Source organism: Stegodyphus dumicola, chromosome 9, assembly GCF_044657685.1.
Source record: "Stegodyphus dumicola isolate Sdum_Otavi_A_Nest chromosome 9, ASM4465768v1".
In the NCBI taxonomy this organism is placed as follows: domain Eukaryota; kingdom Metazoa; phylum Arthropoda; class Arachnida; order Araneae; family Eresidae; genus Stegodyphus; species Stegodyphus dumicola.
In genome coordinates this window covers 184,328,980-184,348,354 of record NC_140776.1, presented here as the reverse complement: position 1 = coordinate 184,348,354, position 19,375 = coordinate 184,328,980, and the positions used below count along the sequence as shown (strand labels likewise).

At 31.7% G+C, this 19,375-nt stretch overlaps 1 protein-coding gene across 2 annotated transcripts in view; it reads left to right on the top strand.

Annotated features, from left to right (window-relative positions):
• Positions 1 to 19,375, top strand: part of LOC118199657 (mitochondrial import inner membrane translocase subunit TIM50-like) — a 94,518-nt gene that overhangs the window by 9,736 nt on the left and 65,407 nt on the right. For both annotated transcript variants that reach the window (XM_035371555.2, XM_035371553.2), the window contains exons 2-6: positions 4,092 to 4,123; positions 7,714 to 7,735; positions 7,819 to 7,877; positions 11,299 to 11,418; positions 17,130 to 17,237. In XM_035371555.2, the coding sequence (XP_035227446.1) occupies positions 4,092 to 4,123; positions 7,714 to 7,735; positions 7,819 to 7,877; positions 11,299 to 11,418; positions 17,130 to 17,237 (341 nt within the window). The remainder of the gene's footprint in view (positions 1 to 4,091; positions 4,124 to 7,713; positions 7,736 to 7,818; positions 7,878 to 11,298; positions 11,419 to 17,129; positions 17,238 to 19,375) is intronic.

The window sequence follows — 19,375 nt, the reverse complement described above, 5'->3', positions numbered from 1 at the left end:
GATAACATAAGGGGTACCATTCTCTCTACTCTATCCAGGTATTCTGAGATTCTTTAATAAAAGAAAGGGGGAAATTATATTTCAGGACCGTCTTAGTGAAAATTGGGGACTTTTTTGGCTCCATTCTTGTTTAAGTGCAACACCCTCCCAAGTAAAATGTCGTCCAAAACCCAGACACAAAAATTATAATCTCAGTAAACCACAATCCCTTTCTAATGGAATGTTTTATATAGTGAGTATTTGAAATTTTCTCATGACAAGCTCATTGAAAGCTATCTGAACGATCTTTACGTTTGACCATACGCATTTTCTTCGTACAAACAGGACATTTATATCGATTACTGATTAAACCTTCATTTACACAACAGTCAGTCAATAATTTCTTTCCTATTTATTCCAAATCATAAAGAAACTTCATGTTGATCTTATCACAAGCAGCTTTTTTACGGTGTACAACACAAAATAAGCACCATCAATTCAAAATCAGTGCGATCAATTACAGCCAGTCACGTCATGATAGGGTTTCCAAAACATACACCGTAAAATACTTTGTTATCATATCATAAATGATACAACAGCTGGCGATAAATGAAACAACAGATTGGCCATAATTCAAAGGGTACTCCAAAAAAGTCTCATGGCTTGAAATAAATACCACTGGGCATTGTCATTTGCTGTAATAAATTGCTCATGTATCTGCTTTGTGCAAACATTTTGAAAGCTTGCATCTTAAATCCTTCAGACATGTTTGCTCCAAAATTGAATTTCTTTTTATATATAATAAAATATTGGTAAAAGTATAGTTTAGGGTACCCCTTGGCAATACATGGATACTCATTTTGTGCAATTCTTTGACTCGCTATTTTGGCTTGCGAAGCACCATTTTTGCGCCAAAAATCGCCGCTACACAAAGCCAAAATAACAAGACAAACAGTTGCACAAACTCGTTATCCATGTACACATCAACTTATTTTCACTTAAAAAAAAAAAAAAAAAAAAAAAAAAAAAAAAACCGACTGGCACAAAAATAGCATTGCACACTCCTTTGACTTTATCCATGTACACGTCGACCTATTTTCACTTTAAAAAAATCCCCGAATTGCACAAAAATGGCATTGCGCACTCTTTTAACTTTATTCATGTACACGTTGACCGATTTTCACTTAAAAAAAAAAATCACAGAATTGCACAAACTTGCATTGCGCACTCCCTTTACTTTGTCCATGTACACATCGATATATTTTCACTTAGAAAGTTAAAGGAGCACCAAATTCTACAATATAGGCAAACAAAAAATACATAATCTCAATAAAATACATTTTAAACCAAACAATAAAATAACATAAAAAGGAAAATCATGTTTAAACATTTAAGCACTACCGAAAGCAAATATTCACTTAGCATGATTTTCGAGTTTGCTTCGTACACCCAGAGCCACGTAAAAATCAAAATATCAATCATACTCAAATGACTTTTTTCAAACCAGGTACTCTTTCTGATCGAACACTTCACATAGTGACCATCTGAACCTTTCTTCCTACAAACCCATTCAAATCCATCTAAACGGTTTTAACACACATCACAAAAACGATTACAAAACATCCCATCATTCAAAATTTCCCAGAATCATGCACCTGATTATGTCACAATAGGGTTTCGATAACATTCAACTACTCAGGCTACCATAAATGAAACAACAACATGGCGATAAATCAAACAACAACTTCGGCATAATAGAAGGGGTACCTTAAAGTCTACTCTACCCAAAATATTCTTTAGTTCAATTCTATCAACATTTAAAAATTTCATCATCCATTGCTTTTTTTGTCAAGTTGTAAAAAGGTCCCATCAGTGGCCGAGTGGTAAAGGGGGGGAGCAGTGGTAATTTGACCTGGTTTTAATTCCAGGCCAACAAACTAGCTGCATAACCATTTTCATGGTTTTCCCCATGTGTAATGTAAATACAATCAAGTATCTCGTAGAAAGTCTTCCATGAAAGCACCCTTCTTAGACAGTTAGCCCTCACATGCTTTGCCACAATCAAATAAGCAAAACCAAGCTATAAAAAGAGATTATTTCAAGATTTTTAGAGAATCTTGTAGATTTGTTAAGTTTATTATGTTTGCACATAATTAGCTTTTTTGTTGTTGTTGTTGTTTTGGGGGGCAAACAAAATACAGAATGCATTTCCTTCTTTGATGAGATGGATTCACAGACCATATAGGGAGCCATTTATCTTCTTATACGCTTAATTTTTAAATGTTCTAACTATTGCAATTTTCCTTTTTAAAGTATTTCAAGGTATATGGCACTACAGCCGTACTCTCATAGAGAACTCTTTCCAAAATTATCCCTAACATTTGTGTAGCGATCTCGAGGGTTGATCAAATGCTTGCATTACAAAGTAGTTCGAATATCAGAATCTGTTGTGCAGGGAGCTCTTTTGCAATACTGGACTGCCACATAACAGACCAGGGATCGAATTCCAAGGTCATCATCTTAAAGGGCATGCAGAACTCGTGTGTTGCTGCCCTTCTCATTAGTGCTAATCGATGGCGACATAAGCAAGCAACTGCTTACCAAGCAGCACCAAGCAAGCATACCATCATGTGATCGCTACACTTGTAAAATATTCAAAACAGGTGAGAAGAAGTGTGTGTAAAAACTCGTAATATATTTAATAAGTTCATTTTAATTTTCAAATGAAGGTTTAAAAAAATCTACAAATCATAAAACTATTCCAGTTTTGCTCTTCTTTTGTCTGCAGTAAGATGTGAAAAGATGCAATTCTCATTATTTTGTAATGATTATTTAATGACATTTTAGAGTCTAAAAGGATATTTTAGTGAAAATACTTGGTACTTTTCCGTTTTGCCGGCGCAGGCAATAAAGTCACCAATAATGGTACAACCGATGCCAAACGGAATATCCTCGCTGGTAACCTTTTGCGGGTTTTCATCTGCAGAGAACCCGTTAACCCATTGGCAGCGTTGCATTTTTACTCGCCAAGCTCGCGGTTCATCGACGATGAGCCGAGCCGTAAACGTGATTTTTAGTGCATGTAAATTCAAGTTAGCAGACAAAACAATATATTAAGCATATGGTAGTAAAAATTCACAGATAATAAGCATGTAGATGTAAAACTAACCGGTTAAACGTGATATACGAAAATAAATTTGTATTAAATTCAAGTTAACACAGAAAACAATATGTAAGCATTTATATCGGAAATAAAAAATATAAATTAGTATTAATGTACTGAAATTACTCGGTTAAACGTGATAAACGAAAACAATTTGTCTTAAATTCCAGTTAACACAAAGAACAATATGTTCCTCACCAGCAGTGGTTTGCTAATTTTGATGACCATGGTTATGCATCAAACTATTCTGTCATCTTAGATAATCAATCATATTTTTTATTTCAATTTAATCATCTATTTATGTCACACCTGCCATCCTCTGCAAGGTTATTGTTAGAAAAGTATTAACAATATATTATCTTGTTAAAATTTTACGCCATAAAAATTGATTTATTATCATAATTTTAGATGACAATAACATCAGTAAGACAAAAACATCAGTAGATGACAAAACACATTTAGATGACAAAAACATCAGTAATTTTTACAGAATGTGAAAAATAATGTATTCCGTGCCATTTCATTCAAAACATGTAATTAAACAAAGTGTTTGCATAATTCTCCTTCCATCCATCCCTTTTTTTTTCGTTGCTGTGCACATGCATGTATGGACACTGTGTACATGCTGTATACATACTCTATATATTTCCATAAGAAATGGTGAATTTTTTAAGTTAATATGCTAGAGGTCATACTTACTTTTCACTTCCTAATTAGGTTCTGTTTCTGCAGTGTTAGAATACTCAAAGGTTAAAAAGATACATTAAGGACATCATTGGGAATCACAAGCATCAAAATTCAATTTAAATCTTTAAATCTTATTTTGTAAATATGTGGCCATATTCTTATATATATATATCATATTTATATGTTATTGCTCACTGGTAGCTGTACTTTATTCAAGTTAAAAATTATGAGCAAAATATTTATTTTTCAAAATTTTTTATAGGTGCTCCTCCTCGAGATGAAAATGGCAACCCTGTAAGTGTGCAAATATTCTTAATATAATAGTTTTATGTGTCTCTGTTATATTGAAAGTTAAATGTTTTGCTTTTTAATTGCACTAGAATTCATTTTATAATGATAAATTAATGCAGTTGTGCCCACGTTTTCAGTGGTGCATGATAATGGAACTAAAACAAAGAAGTAAAAATAAAAATGCTATGTTGGTATGTATCCTCACAAATTGATAGCAAGCTTTATGGAACATCGTAAAGTACAGTGTCTAGCTTTCCATACTAGTCATCCATTGATATGCTTCTTTGAGGTCTAACTGTGTAGAGTCATTAGATTATTCAAAGCAGAAGACATGAAAAATGAGCAATGCTTTCACCAAGACTCGAACCTGGGCCTCTCAAACACAACTCTGAGTGTGCTACTGTTACACCACGATGGCATGCTGGAAAGAGTAAAAAAATACCTTATATACTCCCCCTTTTAAACGATGACTGGTGATTAGGGGACCCATTTGTCAAATCATGGTAGTGATGAATTTTGAAATCTGCCACCTTTTAGTTCAGGTACCACTTTAGAGTCATTAAACTATTCGATGTAAGAACAGGAAAAATGTGCAATGTCCTTGTTCGTATTTGAACCTGCATCTCTCGAATACACGCTGAATATGCTTCCAATTGCACCACAAACGCATGCTGAAAGGAGGAAAAAATGCTTAATAACTAATTAAAAGAAATGGAAAGGATTATTGCAATACCTTACGTATATTCTCAAGTCAAAGGAGAACCTTCAGATTTGCATACTCTTTAAATATACCCTGTCTTTATGACCATTCTTCTATCATAACTTCTATGTTAAATTTGATTCCAGCTCTTTCTCTTGAATTTTATAGTTTTGTTATAGCTTTGCCTATAAAATTCTTATTTACCTCAATAATGGCTTCAGAGTTCAAGAACTGTAATGTTTCTAGCATTTGAAGATGACTAGTATGTTTTTTAATGCTGCAAAAATGGACGCTATTTCATTTCTGCCATTTCTTGAAGTCGTGCATGGCACATTTTGATTATCTGCCCCCTCACAAAAAAATCTGCAACTTATGACTTTGTGAAAAACACGCTCTTAAGTAACATTTTCACAGCTGGTGAATAATGTTAACATAATAACTGTTCAACTTAAAGCATGTAAATCCACATGCACTCAAACACGTGTGTGATATGCACATGTCTAAGGTAGTTTTTATTAGGTGCATACTCAGAAATATGCCAGAAATATCCATTTATACATTTACAAAGGCAATTCTTCCTAAGTTGAAATTATGATTGTGGATAATCAGAAAGTACCTAATATATTATGGTGTACGATTATAGAACCTGTTGTTGTTTCTTAGTCTTCATTCAGAAATAAATCCATTTATATCAGGCCACTTCCCAAAAACAAAACATTGATAATTAATGTCAAAATTGACCATTGAATTTGGTCAATGGTCAATGCCATTCAATGGTCTATGTCAAAATTGACCGTTGACCATTGAATGTCAATTTTGACATCACCAAAGCTTAAAAATTACAACACTAAAATTTAAGTCTTTACAATACCAATAAATTAAGACAAAAATTTCACAAAGTGGATGAAAATAGGAAAAAAGACACACTAGATATTATTCTAAAAACAAATGCCCTGTCACTATTGGACAATAACTATCCTGAACCGGAACAGATATGTGCATTTACAGATGGCTCTAGAATGAATAATGCTGCTGGTGCAGCTGTATATTATAAACTGTTTTCACAGTATGTCCCTGTGTGTCACCATTTTCTAACTTTGATGCAGAAGTTCTCGTGGTCTTTTTCGCTGTGTCTAATATGAAATCTAGAATTGAGTTTTTACAAAGGTCATCATTCATGTTGATTCTGAATCCGCTGTACAGGCAGTTGCTCTTTTAACACTGCTTTGGGCCTCCTCTTGTGTCAAAAATGAAACGAGATATCAGGGAACTAAATAGGAATGGTAAATCTCTAGAATTTCAGCAGATACCATCCCATTTAGATATTGATGGTAATGAAAAAGCAAAGAGGGGTACGAAGTCATATATGGAACAGAATTTCATTCTTTTGGATTCCCTTAGAAGAAGTATTCGAGCGAATCTGATGTCAGCTTACAACACAGAACTATCTATTAAATTGAAGGGTAAACTCTGGGAGAATATCAGGAATGATTGAAATGAATTCAGTTATATGCGTTGTAGAGAAGCTTTGGCTTACTTCTGACTGGATACGAGGCATGATTGCTTAGCTGAACATCTCAACAGAATAGCCATATTGATGAATAGCCAATGTCCTGTTTGTAAAACAGATACTAAGAAGAAGCAGTTCTTGCTCATCTATCCATAGCTTGATCCTAAGTTACAATGTAGTGATGATGTTCTGCTGTATTGGATGACCAGGGAAGGGATCTTGTGTCCTGAGCACACAATTGCTTCTCTTTTAGTCACAATACGGAACCTGTTTTCTACATTTCTTTTGTGCGGATTAGTCTTAATTGTTAGATTCTCTTACTTTCATATGTATAAGAAAGAGTATTTTAATGTACAACATATTTTGCAATATTTTATTTAGTAATACAACACACCATAGCATGTAGTACACATTTTTAAATTTTAGAAATATCTTACAGCGTGTAATTAATTGATTAAATTTAAATATATTTGTATTCGTTAATAAATAGCAGTATTAATTTTTTTAAAAACCTTCCATATATAATGGTGATATTTAATAGCTAAAGTTTATGTTTTAAGGATCGAAAATAATAGCATGACATCTAAAAGCAGATGTATACTTTTCTTTGGGGAAAATGCATTTACATTATATCTTTTTATGACTGACTGTTATAATGCCCTTCTCCTTTTCTTTAAAGAACTCGGGAGGTACACACACACACACACACACACAATCTTAAATTCACTTAGTGCGAAATCAAGTTATTCTACTACTTGGCGCAATTGCTGCAAAGTAAGTTAATAATAATTTATTTACTAAATAATATTGATTATATTATCTCCTAAGATTAATTATAGTAGAATTATCTGAAAAGAATGAAGCCATACTTAGTAAGTTCTATTTCGAAAGATGTTTGGAAGTAACTTGAATGTAAATTGTTAAAAATGCTTAACGGGGACTCGAATTAAATCATGAATAACAAAATTTTAATTGTAAAAGGAATAAATTAAAAGCAAGAATAAAATTAAATGCAAGTAATCATTGTCATTGATCGTAAATTAGTTGACTTTTCAAGGGGAAGAAACCAACTCCCGTTCAATGAACAATAATTAAGAAATAAATATGAAGGTGTTTTGTCCTTTACTCGAGCAATAAGGCGATGCCAAACCGGCAATTCAAGTCAGGCCAAACATTTCCGTGAATAGAAGGGATTAAGAACCAATGCAGAGATTTAAAGAACTCATTCCGTTTAAGCATTTTAGCTAAATTAATTTTGAGTGAAAAGCAATTTCTGCAGTAAAATTGATACATATAAGGTTATCTAAATTCAATAATATGTGTTGTGAAATAATGAGAAAAATGTTATGTTTATTTCATAATCTTATTTTTATTTATTTATAGGTTGAAGATGAATATAATCATAGTAAGTTTAACTTATTACTTTTAATATTTTAAACTGTTTTTTAAATTTGAATCTTATTTTACTATAATTGTCATATTTTACAGTGTCAAAACCTAAAGCTTATCTATATAGGACATATAATGAGATGATGTATTATAATAAGGTAAGCATTTTTTTAAAGAAACCTTTTATATAAAATATTGCATTGTTGTTTATAATTGTAATATTAAGTAGAATATGACTAACTATGCCATATAAAGAAATCTACAATTGTACATTTTATTTTAAATTGCTTATAATGTAAGCCATGATCTGGTATGTGATTTCTGTAGTAGATTAAAAAATCATTGCTTTTTATTTCAGCCATTCTGTATTTGTATTATAGCATAAACTGAAAGTTACTGTTCTGTTATCAGGACGGGATTCAGAAATGTATGAATGTATGTATGTGCATATATATATGTATACGTATATACACACATACATTCGTGCTTGCTTATATACATGAACACATGCATACATACATATTCTTGGATCTGGTTCCCTGATAACAGAATGGTACCGACTGAAATTCTGAATATCGATAATAAGAAAACATGTTGTGTTCGTATGCTGCCATTATTCATTGTGAGTAATTTGTAGTAGACTGATGAACCAGTGGTCGTATGATTATATCATAGAATGATTCGTTATGGTCATAGAATGGTCGTATGATTATATCATAGAGTCATTCAATTGAATTTGACATTTATTTTAAGCATGGAAGAACTCTTGAAAATTCTGACCAAGGATATCAAAAATTATTTGTAGTAACCTCACTCTGTAGAATTCTTCAATAATATCTCAATCTCTAGAATATATGCAATCAGTTGCTGATTGTAACATAAAAAGTTAAATGTTTATATAAGGCAGATGTGAAAATGAAAAAATTATGTAATAGACTTAAAATACCTTAACATTTAATAGGTGAGGTTTAATCGATTCTTATAAATATCTCGATTTCTTTATAAGCCATTTTTGTCTATCTGGTTGCAATTTTTTGGCATGTGTGTGTGTGTATTGCTATGATATGACATATTATTTGTTTAATGTTTGCATTTAGGGTGATAGCTTTGGGATTTATTTTGAATTTAATTCAACTTGTAACCATATATTTTGGATATAAGTGTTTATTTCAGTACTTTGGTATTATTACAACCACCTTGGTAGAAGTTACCAAATTTTCACAGAGTCCCCAACCTGCGGCAACCATGGGCATAACAGTTCTTCAAGTAATCATATTCATTAACTCTAAGTTTGAGTAAGCAACGTCACCAATTTTTACATGCTGTTTTGTTTGTATTAGAAGCTCTAAAAGCAAACTGTGATATTTTTGTCTTTCAGCTGAATTTTGAAATATACGCTTGAGGGATTAGGCTGCAAATGAAGAAAGTTCTGTAAAATTTTTGCACGAATGTAATAATTTGCCACAAAGGCAGGAACATTCAGTTTCACATTTGGTGATGATATATTTTGGAAATGCAACGGGAAAAAGTGCGACAGGCATGTCAGCATTCAAAATGGTAATTTATTTGAGAATAATGTCTGCCATTTACTACAGCAGTCAAATTTATGTATTTGTTGGAGTAAAGAATAATGAGTGTTAAATTTTGCTTGTAAGAGTTAGAAGAGGGTGGTAAGACTGGTATACTGAAATAATTACATGCAGGAGATATCATTTTTAAGTAGTTTTATAAATTGTTTTCTGGATTAAATGTCAAACTAAAATTAAAATATGTACTTAATAACATGTATGATATGAAATAACTTTATCTGATTTGATACCATTCTATTTCTTCTTCAGAAAATTGCGCCAAGGTGGTTGCGATGGTACCAAAATACCTTTATTTCTTGTATAGGATTATAAATCTTTCAGTTCTGAAGTCAATAAAAGTTTAATTATTAAAATAGCTCAACTAGTGTGTAAAATATAGACCAAAATGCTTCTGATGGAGCCTTAGCAATATTTGGTTGATTTTTGTCAACTTTGGGCTTATCTGAAAGTTTTGGGAAAATGCACTTATAAAGCCTAAGATTATTTTTTTCCCCGAAGCCTGTGCAATGCTTTATAAATATGTCTCTGAAAGCCAGGAAGAATCAGTTATTCAGGTCTGAAAGGCTGTGGTTCGAGCTGGATCGTATTTTGAATTTACTCTGAGAACAATATTAATAATTCATAATATTTTTCATGTGCTGAGGAGGATTTGCTTAATATTTAAATTTTTTTTACCTGTTTATAATTACTATTTTTTGCTCTGTGCTGTATTATTTTTCAATAAATTGTCAAATTCTTCCTGTTCTTCTATAGTGATTATCTAAAGAGACAGCCACAAAACAGTAGCTCATAATAATTATCCTTATTTCTTTTGGTCTAATACAGTCAAAAGTCGTTAATCCGGACCCGTCGGGACTTCGGCAATTCCGAATTATCGATTTTTCCGGATTATAGATCATCAGTTTAAATCTGGTAAGATGGCATGCAGAAATTACAAAATTAAAAATATGAAACCGTAATTTATGAAATAAAGAAGAATTATGATCTAAAGGGTATCAAAATTTACAAAAAGAAAAAGGCTTAATATTTATTTGTTTACTTTATTAAACATTTCTTTCAATGTAAGTTGTTTAAGTTGCTTCGTTTCATGTGATAATACTTTCTCTTTAATTCTATTAAACAGACATAATTTCTTGTTTAGTTACGAAGTTCCGCTGTTCAAGTCCTATAATTGCTGTGTCGAGAATACCGACTAATTTGTCAATCGAAATTTTTTCGTTTTCAATAATCTCTGTGTCACTTTCTTCACTATCGGAAGCGAATTCTAATGACGAGGAACTTGATTTAAATCATATCAAAGACGGAGTACATCGAGATGAAATACTACATTTAGTAAGGAATTATAAGCCAAATAAAATAAAAACATCTGCCCTGAAGATAAGGATAGTACTGACAGATCAACTTCCAATTCATTGCGCGCCAAGCCCTTCCCCTCCCCCCCTTGCCGCAGAGCAGCGTGAAATTGATAAAGAGATTTCGGATTTCAAAACATACTTTCGCTTTGTAGATCCTTTACATATTAGTAAATATATATCGGAAATTCTATTTGACATAATCAAAAGTTCAAGCTTACTTTTATAAAATTGCTCTAACAGCCTGCAAAAAATAATAAGCCGGATCCAATTCGAAGATTAAGGAACGACGCAATCTGCAACATTAACTAAATTAGATAATTTTAGTTTAGCTTATACTGTCCACGCGCATGCGTAAACGTATTATGCACTTGCGCACACGCATATTCGCAGCCGTAAAGACGCATGCGCAGAAAGTTTGTAGGTTTGAGGTCCGAATTATAGATCATTCCGGATTATGGGTGTACGAATTAACGACTTTTGACTGTACTATTGACTATTGAGTGGGGTGAAGCAGTTCTTGCAGTTGGAAAGAATTTCACCAGTGATATTTAATGTTAATATTTTTATATGCGTGTTGTTTGTTAAATGAAAATATAAAGATGATTTTTTGATTGGAAATCCTTTTCTTTGTTTAGCTCATTAAAGAACCTTCTAGGGAGAAACTTTTACCAGAGCCTCTGACAGAGCCTTATTACCAACCTCCATACACTCTAGCTTTGGAGCTCACAGGAGTTTTAGTTCATCCTGATTGGACTGTAAGTATTGTAATTAAGTATCAGGATTTATAACAAGCAGTGTTGCCAACTCTCTCGATTCAGGTGGGAGACTCCTGAATTTGGACCTTACTCCCATCAACCTGATTTATAATATATTCTCCTGACTTTCTTATTCTTAAAATGTCTCATGATTTTATGTAGCGTGGCGTACTTACTTGTTATGTGCTTGTTTTTTCTCTGCATTGCATATAAAAGAAAACATTTCATCAATGAGACATTATGGCATGCTTCTGCTTTGTGTGTGAGAGCCTGTGTCTTGTGTTCTAGTAAAACATTGTGTTCTAGTTTTCCAGTGAGCATTAAGTGCTGCTTGGGGTCATGTGGCATATGTTAACCAATGAGCATAAAGCAAGACAGAGGTTGTTATTTGATTAGTCTTGCCGCTGAGCTAAAGAACATAGTTTATTTGGCTGAGCACTGTGTGTTTCACATGCTTTTGAGAAATAGGTTAAGAAATTACGATCTTAGTTATGTCTGTGAGAAAAAAGGTAAAATACTCATGTATTTTTCGAAAATTGTACACAGATGGCTTTCCTTTTATTATTTGTCAAAGAAGTATCATATATTTATGATGTTCGTAAACATGTGCCTACACAAAAACACAAGCCTAACGTGAGTTGTATTGAAAATAATGGAAAATATTTTTTTTTTTCTGTGCAAACGAAGGATAAAAAAGTTATTAATGCAGAATGCCTGTTCTTTTCTTGTTCTTTTTAACTGGAGCACCTGCTGCTGAATCCATCAGATCATGTGGCAGCTTTATTTTAAAAAATATTTCCCGATAGTGAAGTCGCTAAGAAATACATAAATGCAAGGAAAGAAATGGCTACAACTGTTAAAGAGATGGATAAGGAAAATAATTCTTTGGTTATTGATTGCATTAAAACAGCTCGATTCTGCCTCTCTACACATGGAGACAATAATACTGATGTCAAACTGTATCCAATTATTATTATTATTTTTAGTGTAGTTTACTTTTTATCCCCAGTTTAGAAGAATATTTGACAGGCCTGTAGTACTTCTCAGCTAATTAATAAAACTTTAAAAGAAAATGCAGTTTCTCTGGATAATTTCTCTGCACTTGGTGACAACAATGCACCAGTAATGGCAGGCTCAAAAATTGGTGTTCCAGAGATATTAAAAACAAAATTCAGATTTGCAAATTATGAGATGCACTTATCACCTCTTAAGCTTAGCAACTGAAAAGAGGCACCTTCTTTACCAACTAGTGTGGATGAATATATTGTTGATATTTATTATAATCTTGAAAAGAGTTCTGAAAGAAGAAAAACTGAAACAATTCCAACAGCTGAGTAATACTGAAATAAGAACAATTTTGAAACGTATGTACACTGCACAGAAAAAAAAAGAAGAAAAAAAGAAATGGGACAGTTCTTTATCTCTCGTTCTACTGGGCTGATTGACAAAATTCAAATTGTGTTCTTAAGGATATATATTAGATTTATATATAGTACTATTCTAACATAGGTATTTTGACACAAAATCTGATTTTTTCCTGGAATAACATACCGATTTTTTTACATATTTCGATTCTACGACTCAAAGTATGCCAGACTACCAAGTTTCGTAAAAATTGCATGAGTAATTTTAAAAAAATTAGCTCTTAAAATTTAAGCTCCTCAGTGTTAATTGAATTTGATATGTCTTTATTAATCTCTTTTTTTATTATTATTAAACTTACTTGATTCCTTCTTCTAGAATTTGAAATTTAGGTTCATTCCAAATAAAATTTGTCTATTTTTTATGATTTATTTTTAAAATATGTATTTTAAAATAATTTTTATAAATTTTTCGAAAAAAATTTTGAACCATAACCTGTAAAATTTTTACAATCATCTTAGAGTAGGTGTATTTCTAAGCCCACCTGCCAAAAATTAGAGTTTTTTTATTCAAAATTTTCTGAGATATACATGAATTTACATATTTTTTGCGTTTTGAAATTTGGCATCTTTTTTTTTTTTTTTTGAGCCAAATGTTGTTTATGAATTTTGTTGCAGTGAATTGCCGCAGCTATTTTTATCCTTAAATTTCAAATAAATTTTTGTGGAGAATAAATTGTATGAAATTTTTTCCTCAATGATGCGTAATAAATATTAATACTATAAGAAAAGCTATTTTTTTTAAAATTGCAGATTATGATAGTCAAAATTTAAGCTTTTTTAAAAAAATTTCTTTCTTCCTTTTTTTTTTTTTTTTTTTTAATATTTGTAACAGTAAATTTTTACCTTCACCATGTTATCGTGTGCTACTTTACTTTAACTTCATTTAAATTGAATTGTCTAAAACTGATTAAGTTCGTTTGATATTTATTTTCACAATGTTTTTAAGCAAACAGGACATCGACAGTTTGGATCATGTCCCAGCTTTAAAAATGTATAAACAAATATCAATTTTTACATTAATCCTCTTAGAAAGAATGTTTTAAGTAGTAGTTTTCTCTCATGTTGTAGATTATATAAAAAACATGTTCTTTAATATAGAAATTATTAGGCTTAAAAACTATAAATAATATGATTTAGGTTGTTTGCATCCAATATAAGAATCGGGCCACTCATTGGTACAAGATAAACGCTGCTGGAGTGGTTTATTTCTTTCTCATTTGATAAAAATCTTTTAATTTAAATATTTATCCCTGGACTTATCCTTTAAACTTTATTTATAGTTCAAATTTCTAGAAAACGATAAGCTCTCTTCAGCTGAAACGCATTTGATGCAACAGATATTTTAAAAAATTTGACAAGAATACAAAACTTATGGAAGTGTAGCAATTGAAAAATCTTAATTTCCTTGTGTCAGCACTGAAAACAAATGTAGAAGTAAAGAAGGAAATGGGGGGAGAGCAAAAATTTAAAAGTGAATCTACTTCAAGGAAATTGGGTGTTCGAAGAGAAAACACTTGCACTTGCATACCAGCAAATTGAGTTAGTACTAACGGAAAAGCCAAAAACCATATCATTGCAGATTAAATTGAAGTGCAACTTATTTTCGACTATATGGTTGTATAAATTTAAATTACGTCATAGAACATCATATTGTATCATAAACGGAACCTCCCATGACTTCTCAGTCGAATTATGTGAAGATTAAAGAATTTATTCAGTGATGTTACAAGGTATTATTCCCGCCTTGTTAGCGAAGTAGTGCCTTCGTGGTGTAGTGGTCTGCATGTTTGGCGCGAATTCGAGAGGTCTGTAGTTCGATTCCCAGCAAAGGCATTGCTCATTTTTCGTCTCTTGCTTCCAAAAAATCCTAATGTCTCTAAAATGTATATGGATATCATGTAAAGACGTTTTTCCTCTTGTCCAGTCTTTCATTTCATTTCATGCCTTAAAAGACTGATAAAGACATTCATGCTCTAAAGACTGATAAAGGCTCTGACCAAATACTGGTGAAATGGATTGAATTGGATTATTAAATTATATCAAAGCAGGGCTATCTGCCTAAAAGGAACTTTCTTGTGAAGAACTTTCTAAGGAAAACCAACTGGCATGCAAATATATTTAAAATGCTCAGTTTGAATGAATAAATAGAAAATTTTAAAACAGTTATCTGAAGAGACAAACACAAACAATTAAAATAAAAGTCTAAAAATTAAAAAATTTCCTAAAATAATAACTATTACTAAAAATATAGTATAAAGAAAACTACTTGAAAAAAATGAACAATGTACCTTTTATTTAAACTATGCAGTTTGAATAAGTCAATAGAAATTTTTAAAACAGTTATTTGAATGAAACCATGCAACTTAAACAATTAAAATGAAATTCGAAAAAGAAAAAAAATATTTAAAATAATAACAATTATAATTAAAATATAATAAAAAGAACATTATTTGAAAGAAGGAACGATTGTGGCTTTTTTTCTGCTAATGCATGATGTAAAAAGGGAAATGAAAAGAGGTTGCCATATATTAAGAAGTTCAATAAGTGAGCTATTCTTAGCGTGAACTGAAAAAAAGGGGCAACATAAATTTTTTGAATTTCTCCGTAAATTTCCCACCAAATTTTATAAAAATTTAATATTTAGGCATAATTTGAGTCATAGAATCGAAATATGTAAAAAAATTGGTATGTTATTTCAGAAAAAGTCCGATTTTGTGTCAAAATACCTATGTTAGAATAGTACTATATATAAGTCTAATATAAGTCACACTTTCAAGACATGAAGAAATAAACAATTAGTTTTCAACCAGCTTCATTTTTGCGCTTCGTAAAAGAGCTTTTATCGGTTTCTGCTATTTTGTTAGGCTGTTTGACTTTCTCGAAATTCTATTTAGAACTGTTAAAACTAACTTTTTGCGGGTAACTGTTGCAATCTATTACTGTTTTATCAATCATATCGTACCCATTAACGTATACTGTTTTTGATAGTAGGATCCCATAACTTTGAAAATAATCTACTACTTCCTATTCTGTAGAAGGCAGGTCCACAATTTATATATATATTTTTTTCAAAATGCAAGAAAAAAATGAAACAACAGTTAGTTTATAGTCTTGTTCAAAAACAGAAAGCAACTCACAACTCATTGAGAATCAGTTGGGTAAAGCATAAATGTTACAAGTGTTTTGTTACTTCACCTTTATCTGTAATTGGAATTAAATCGTACTACTTGGTAACAGTTTCATGGTCAATGGGATAATACATAAGTTTTATCTACTGAGTTTTACTGTAATTATTATATGTCAAAATTGAGTTTGTATGTTATTTTAGTAGTGTAAATAATTGTTATAAGTTCTGTCAGTAAGTACATATTTAATGTATCATAAAAATTTCTGTAAGCTTTAATTATAAGATCATTTGAATGGACTTTTGTTTGATACGAGGGCAATCCCCAAAAAAAGGTCTCCTATATTTTTAGATATACAAAGAACCGTTTATTTTCTATAATTGCTACATCACTTTAAAGATTGAAGAATGCTTTATTTTTCAACATAATCGCCATTTCGGTCGATGCATTTTTGTAGATGCTGTGGCAGTTTTACAATGCCCATGTCATACCAGCTTGCCGCCATGCCCTTCAGGAAGTGTTGAGGAGCTTCAGGAGCATCCGGATGATCCTCCGATCTTTACGCATTTTACGAACTCAACAATCGCGAAACTCAACGAATATGAACTCAAAAATTGCACTCAACTTTCGCGATTGTCTCGTCGGCAATTGACGGCCTCCCGCTCCTTTCTTCATCATGAATTTCAGTACGACCAGCTGTAATCTCTCTACACCACTTGTGAACGTTTTTGACATCCATGCACGACTGTCCATACACTTCCGTCAATAGGCGGTGAATTTCAACCGGTTTAACGCCTTTTGCGTTCAAAATTGAATAACTGCGCACACTTCGCACCTGGCGGTAACGTTTATCGGGAGCTCCATTTCGAATTGCTGCCAAGCCAAGACTGAGCATCCGAGCCAAGTGCTTGCGTGCTTATGTGGTAGCGGAAAAGGCACCACTCACAACAGTGTTGCCAACAACCATATTAAAACTTTCTCTACGTCCCCAAAAAATAGGAGACCTTTTTTTTTGGGATTGCCCGCGTATTTAATTTCTGTGATAACGTGTGATGTACAAATATTAAATTGCTGTAAAATATGAATATAAAATGTAACAATAGTTTTCTAAAGTATTTATTCATAATCTTATTGTATTTATCACTGATTTTGTATTTTGTAGTATCAAACTGGTTGGCGATTTAAAAAAAGACCTGGTGTAGATTATTTTTTGCAACAGGCGGGACCTCCACTTTTTGAAGTTGTCATTTATACGAGTGAACAGGGTTTCGTAAGTATAATACGTTAATATAAAATTATATTTACTTCAGCTGTCTTTAAATGGATAATAATGCTGATTTGTTAGGTTTGAAAATATAACAAAAACTACCATAGTAAATTAAAATAAGCAATTATACTTTTGAAAGTTTTACTTCACCTTTTTGCGGCTGCATTTGAAAATATATTTGCATATGCTTCCCAGATAGTATGGTGGTTAGGGGAAGTGACTGCAATACCAAAGGGCCCGGGTTTGAATCCTGGAAAAGGCATGGGCATATTTGTCTGTCCCATCAAAGGAGGCAAAGGTAGCCTGCCTATTAGGTGCCACCATAATAAAGTGACCACCGCTTCTGTCTTCAGTACTGGCCAATGTCTGTGAAGGGTTTGGACTTGCCGTTGGGGGGATGGAAATTGCATATGCTATATTTTTCATTTTTATATTAACTTCATTTGCTAGTGCTGTAGGTAATAAAAAAAATTTTTTTTTTTCATATTTCACTATTTCATTTCTCATCACATTCATTTATATTCCATTGGAGAAAAAAAAAAAAAAAAAAAAAAAACTTTTAAATGTGTTTTCACAACAGAAAGCAGAACAATCATTTTATTCTTCTTCATCTTTGCTCTATAAAAGAAAAAAGGAAGGCTGTCTTCTTCTTCTTCTTCTTCTTTTTTTTTTTCTTTTTTTTTTTTAATTATTATTTTAATGCTATATATTTTGTGTTCTGTTTTCATAATCTTCCATTTACTAAAATGATATTTCTTAAGTCACTATAAAGAAAATCAGAAAATGACACATTTGTATACTAAATACATATTAAATAACAATAATGCCTGACGGTGGAATAAAGGCAGTCATGTGGCTTGGAGGATTGATGCAAATACTGTATTTTTCTATTAGTGAAAATTCTAATTTCTTTTTTCAGTGTCATTAGCTAACTTTTACTTAACATTTAATAATTTTAAATAACCATTTTTAATGTCAGATTTCTTTTGTTAATTTTCTTAGATTATTGTTGTTGTTAACTTTTAGTGTAAAAAAGTTGAAGGAGAATTAAAATGTGTTTCTTAAAGCAGAATTTGCTTAAAGTGGATAAATGGTTATATTTTGAATGAATTGCACTAGAGTGCCATTACTCTGTACTGTAGTACTTACATCAATAATGAATAGTTATACCAGCTGTACTGTTTTGCTGTATTACAGTTTGTTTTTTAAATATATATCTATATACTTTGCTGTCAGTTTACTCATTGGCAATTAATTTTTCATCAAGCTGAAACACATAAAGACAGTAGTCATTTTCAAAAATGGTGGCTTACTAAGGATTATATAAAGGAGCAAGTAGCATAAAAAATTAAAAACACAATCATCTGTAATAAAACACCTTTATTTTACATCTTTCTGTTCTGCCCATTACAAAGCAATCTGTTTTAGCTTCAAAAAACATCAGAGAATGTAGAAACTTGACATTGTGAAACAACTTGGCACTGCACGCACTGTCATTCTCTCCATGTGTACAGTGAGATATTTTCACTTAAAAAACAGAGAATTCACAAATTTGGCACTTTTCACACTCTCATTCTCTTCATGTACATAAGTGATCTGTTTTCACTTTTTTAAAAAATCAGATAATTACAAATTTGGCATTGCACACATTGTTGTTTTACCATGTACACAGTGATCTGTTTTTGCTTCAAAATCAGATGATTACACAAATTTTGATCCATAAAATTTGATTGTTTGTGAAGTACAGAATGAGAATTTTTGCATTTTCTATTGTTAGGCCATATTTATGAAATAATTAAATGCTTTCTTTTTCATCATCCGGTAAACTCCATAGTTTAATTCCTTAAAAGAAAAAAAAAAAAAAAAAAAAAAATGCAGTTAATGCAGCAAAATCAAACACTAATGACTATTCAATGCAACTCCCCCCCCCCAAGAAAATAACACTAATCGCCGTCAGGTTTGGCTTGTCTACTGCGTGTGTGCGTACTTGGGGTTCCACATAAATATATTTTTTCAGAATCATAGGTTCCCTATTTTGGCAACATAGTGTGTTAGGAAATGCAAATAATCAGAGAGTATGCTTTTCTTTTTTTTTTAATATCTTAGAAACATATATTTTCAGTCTCAGAATATGTCAGCTA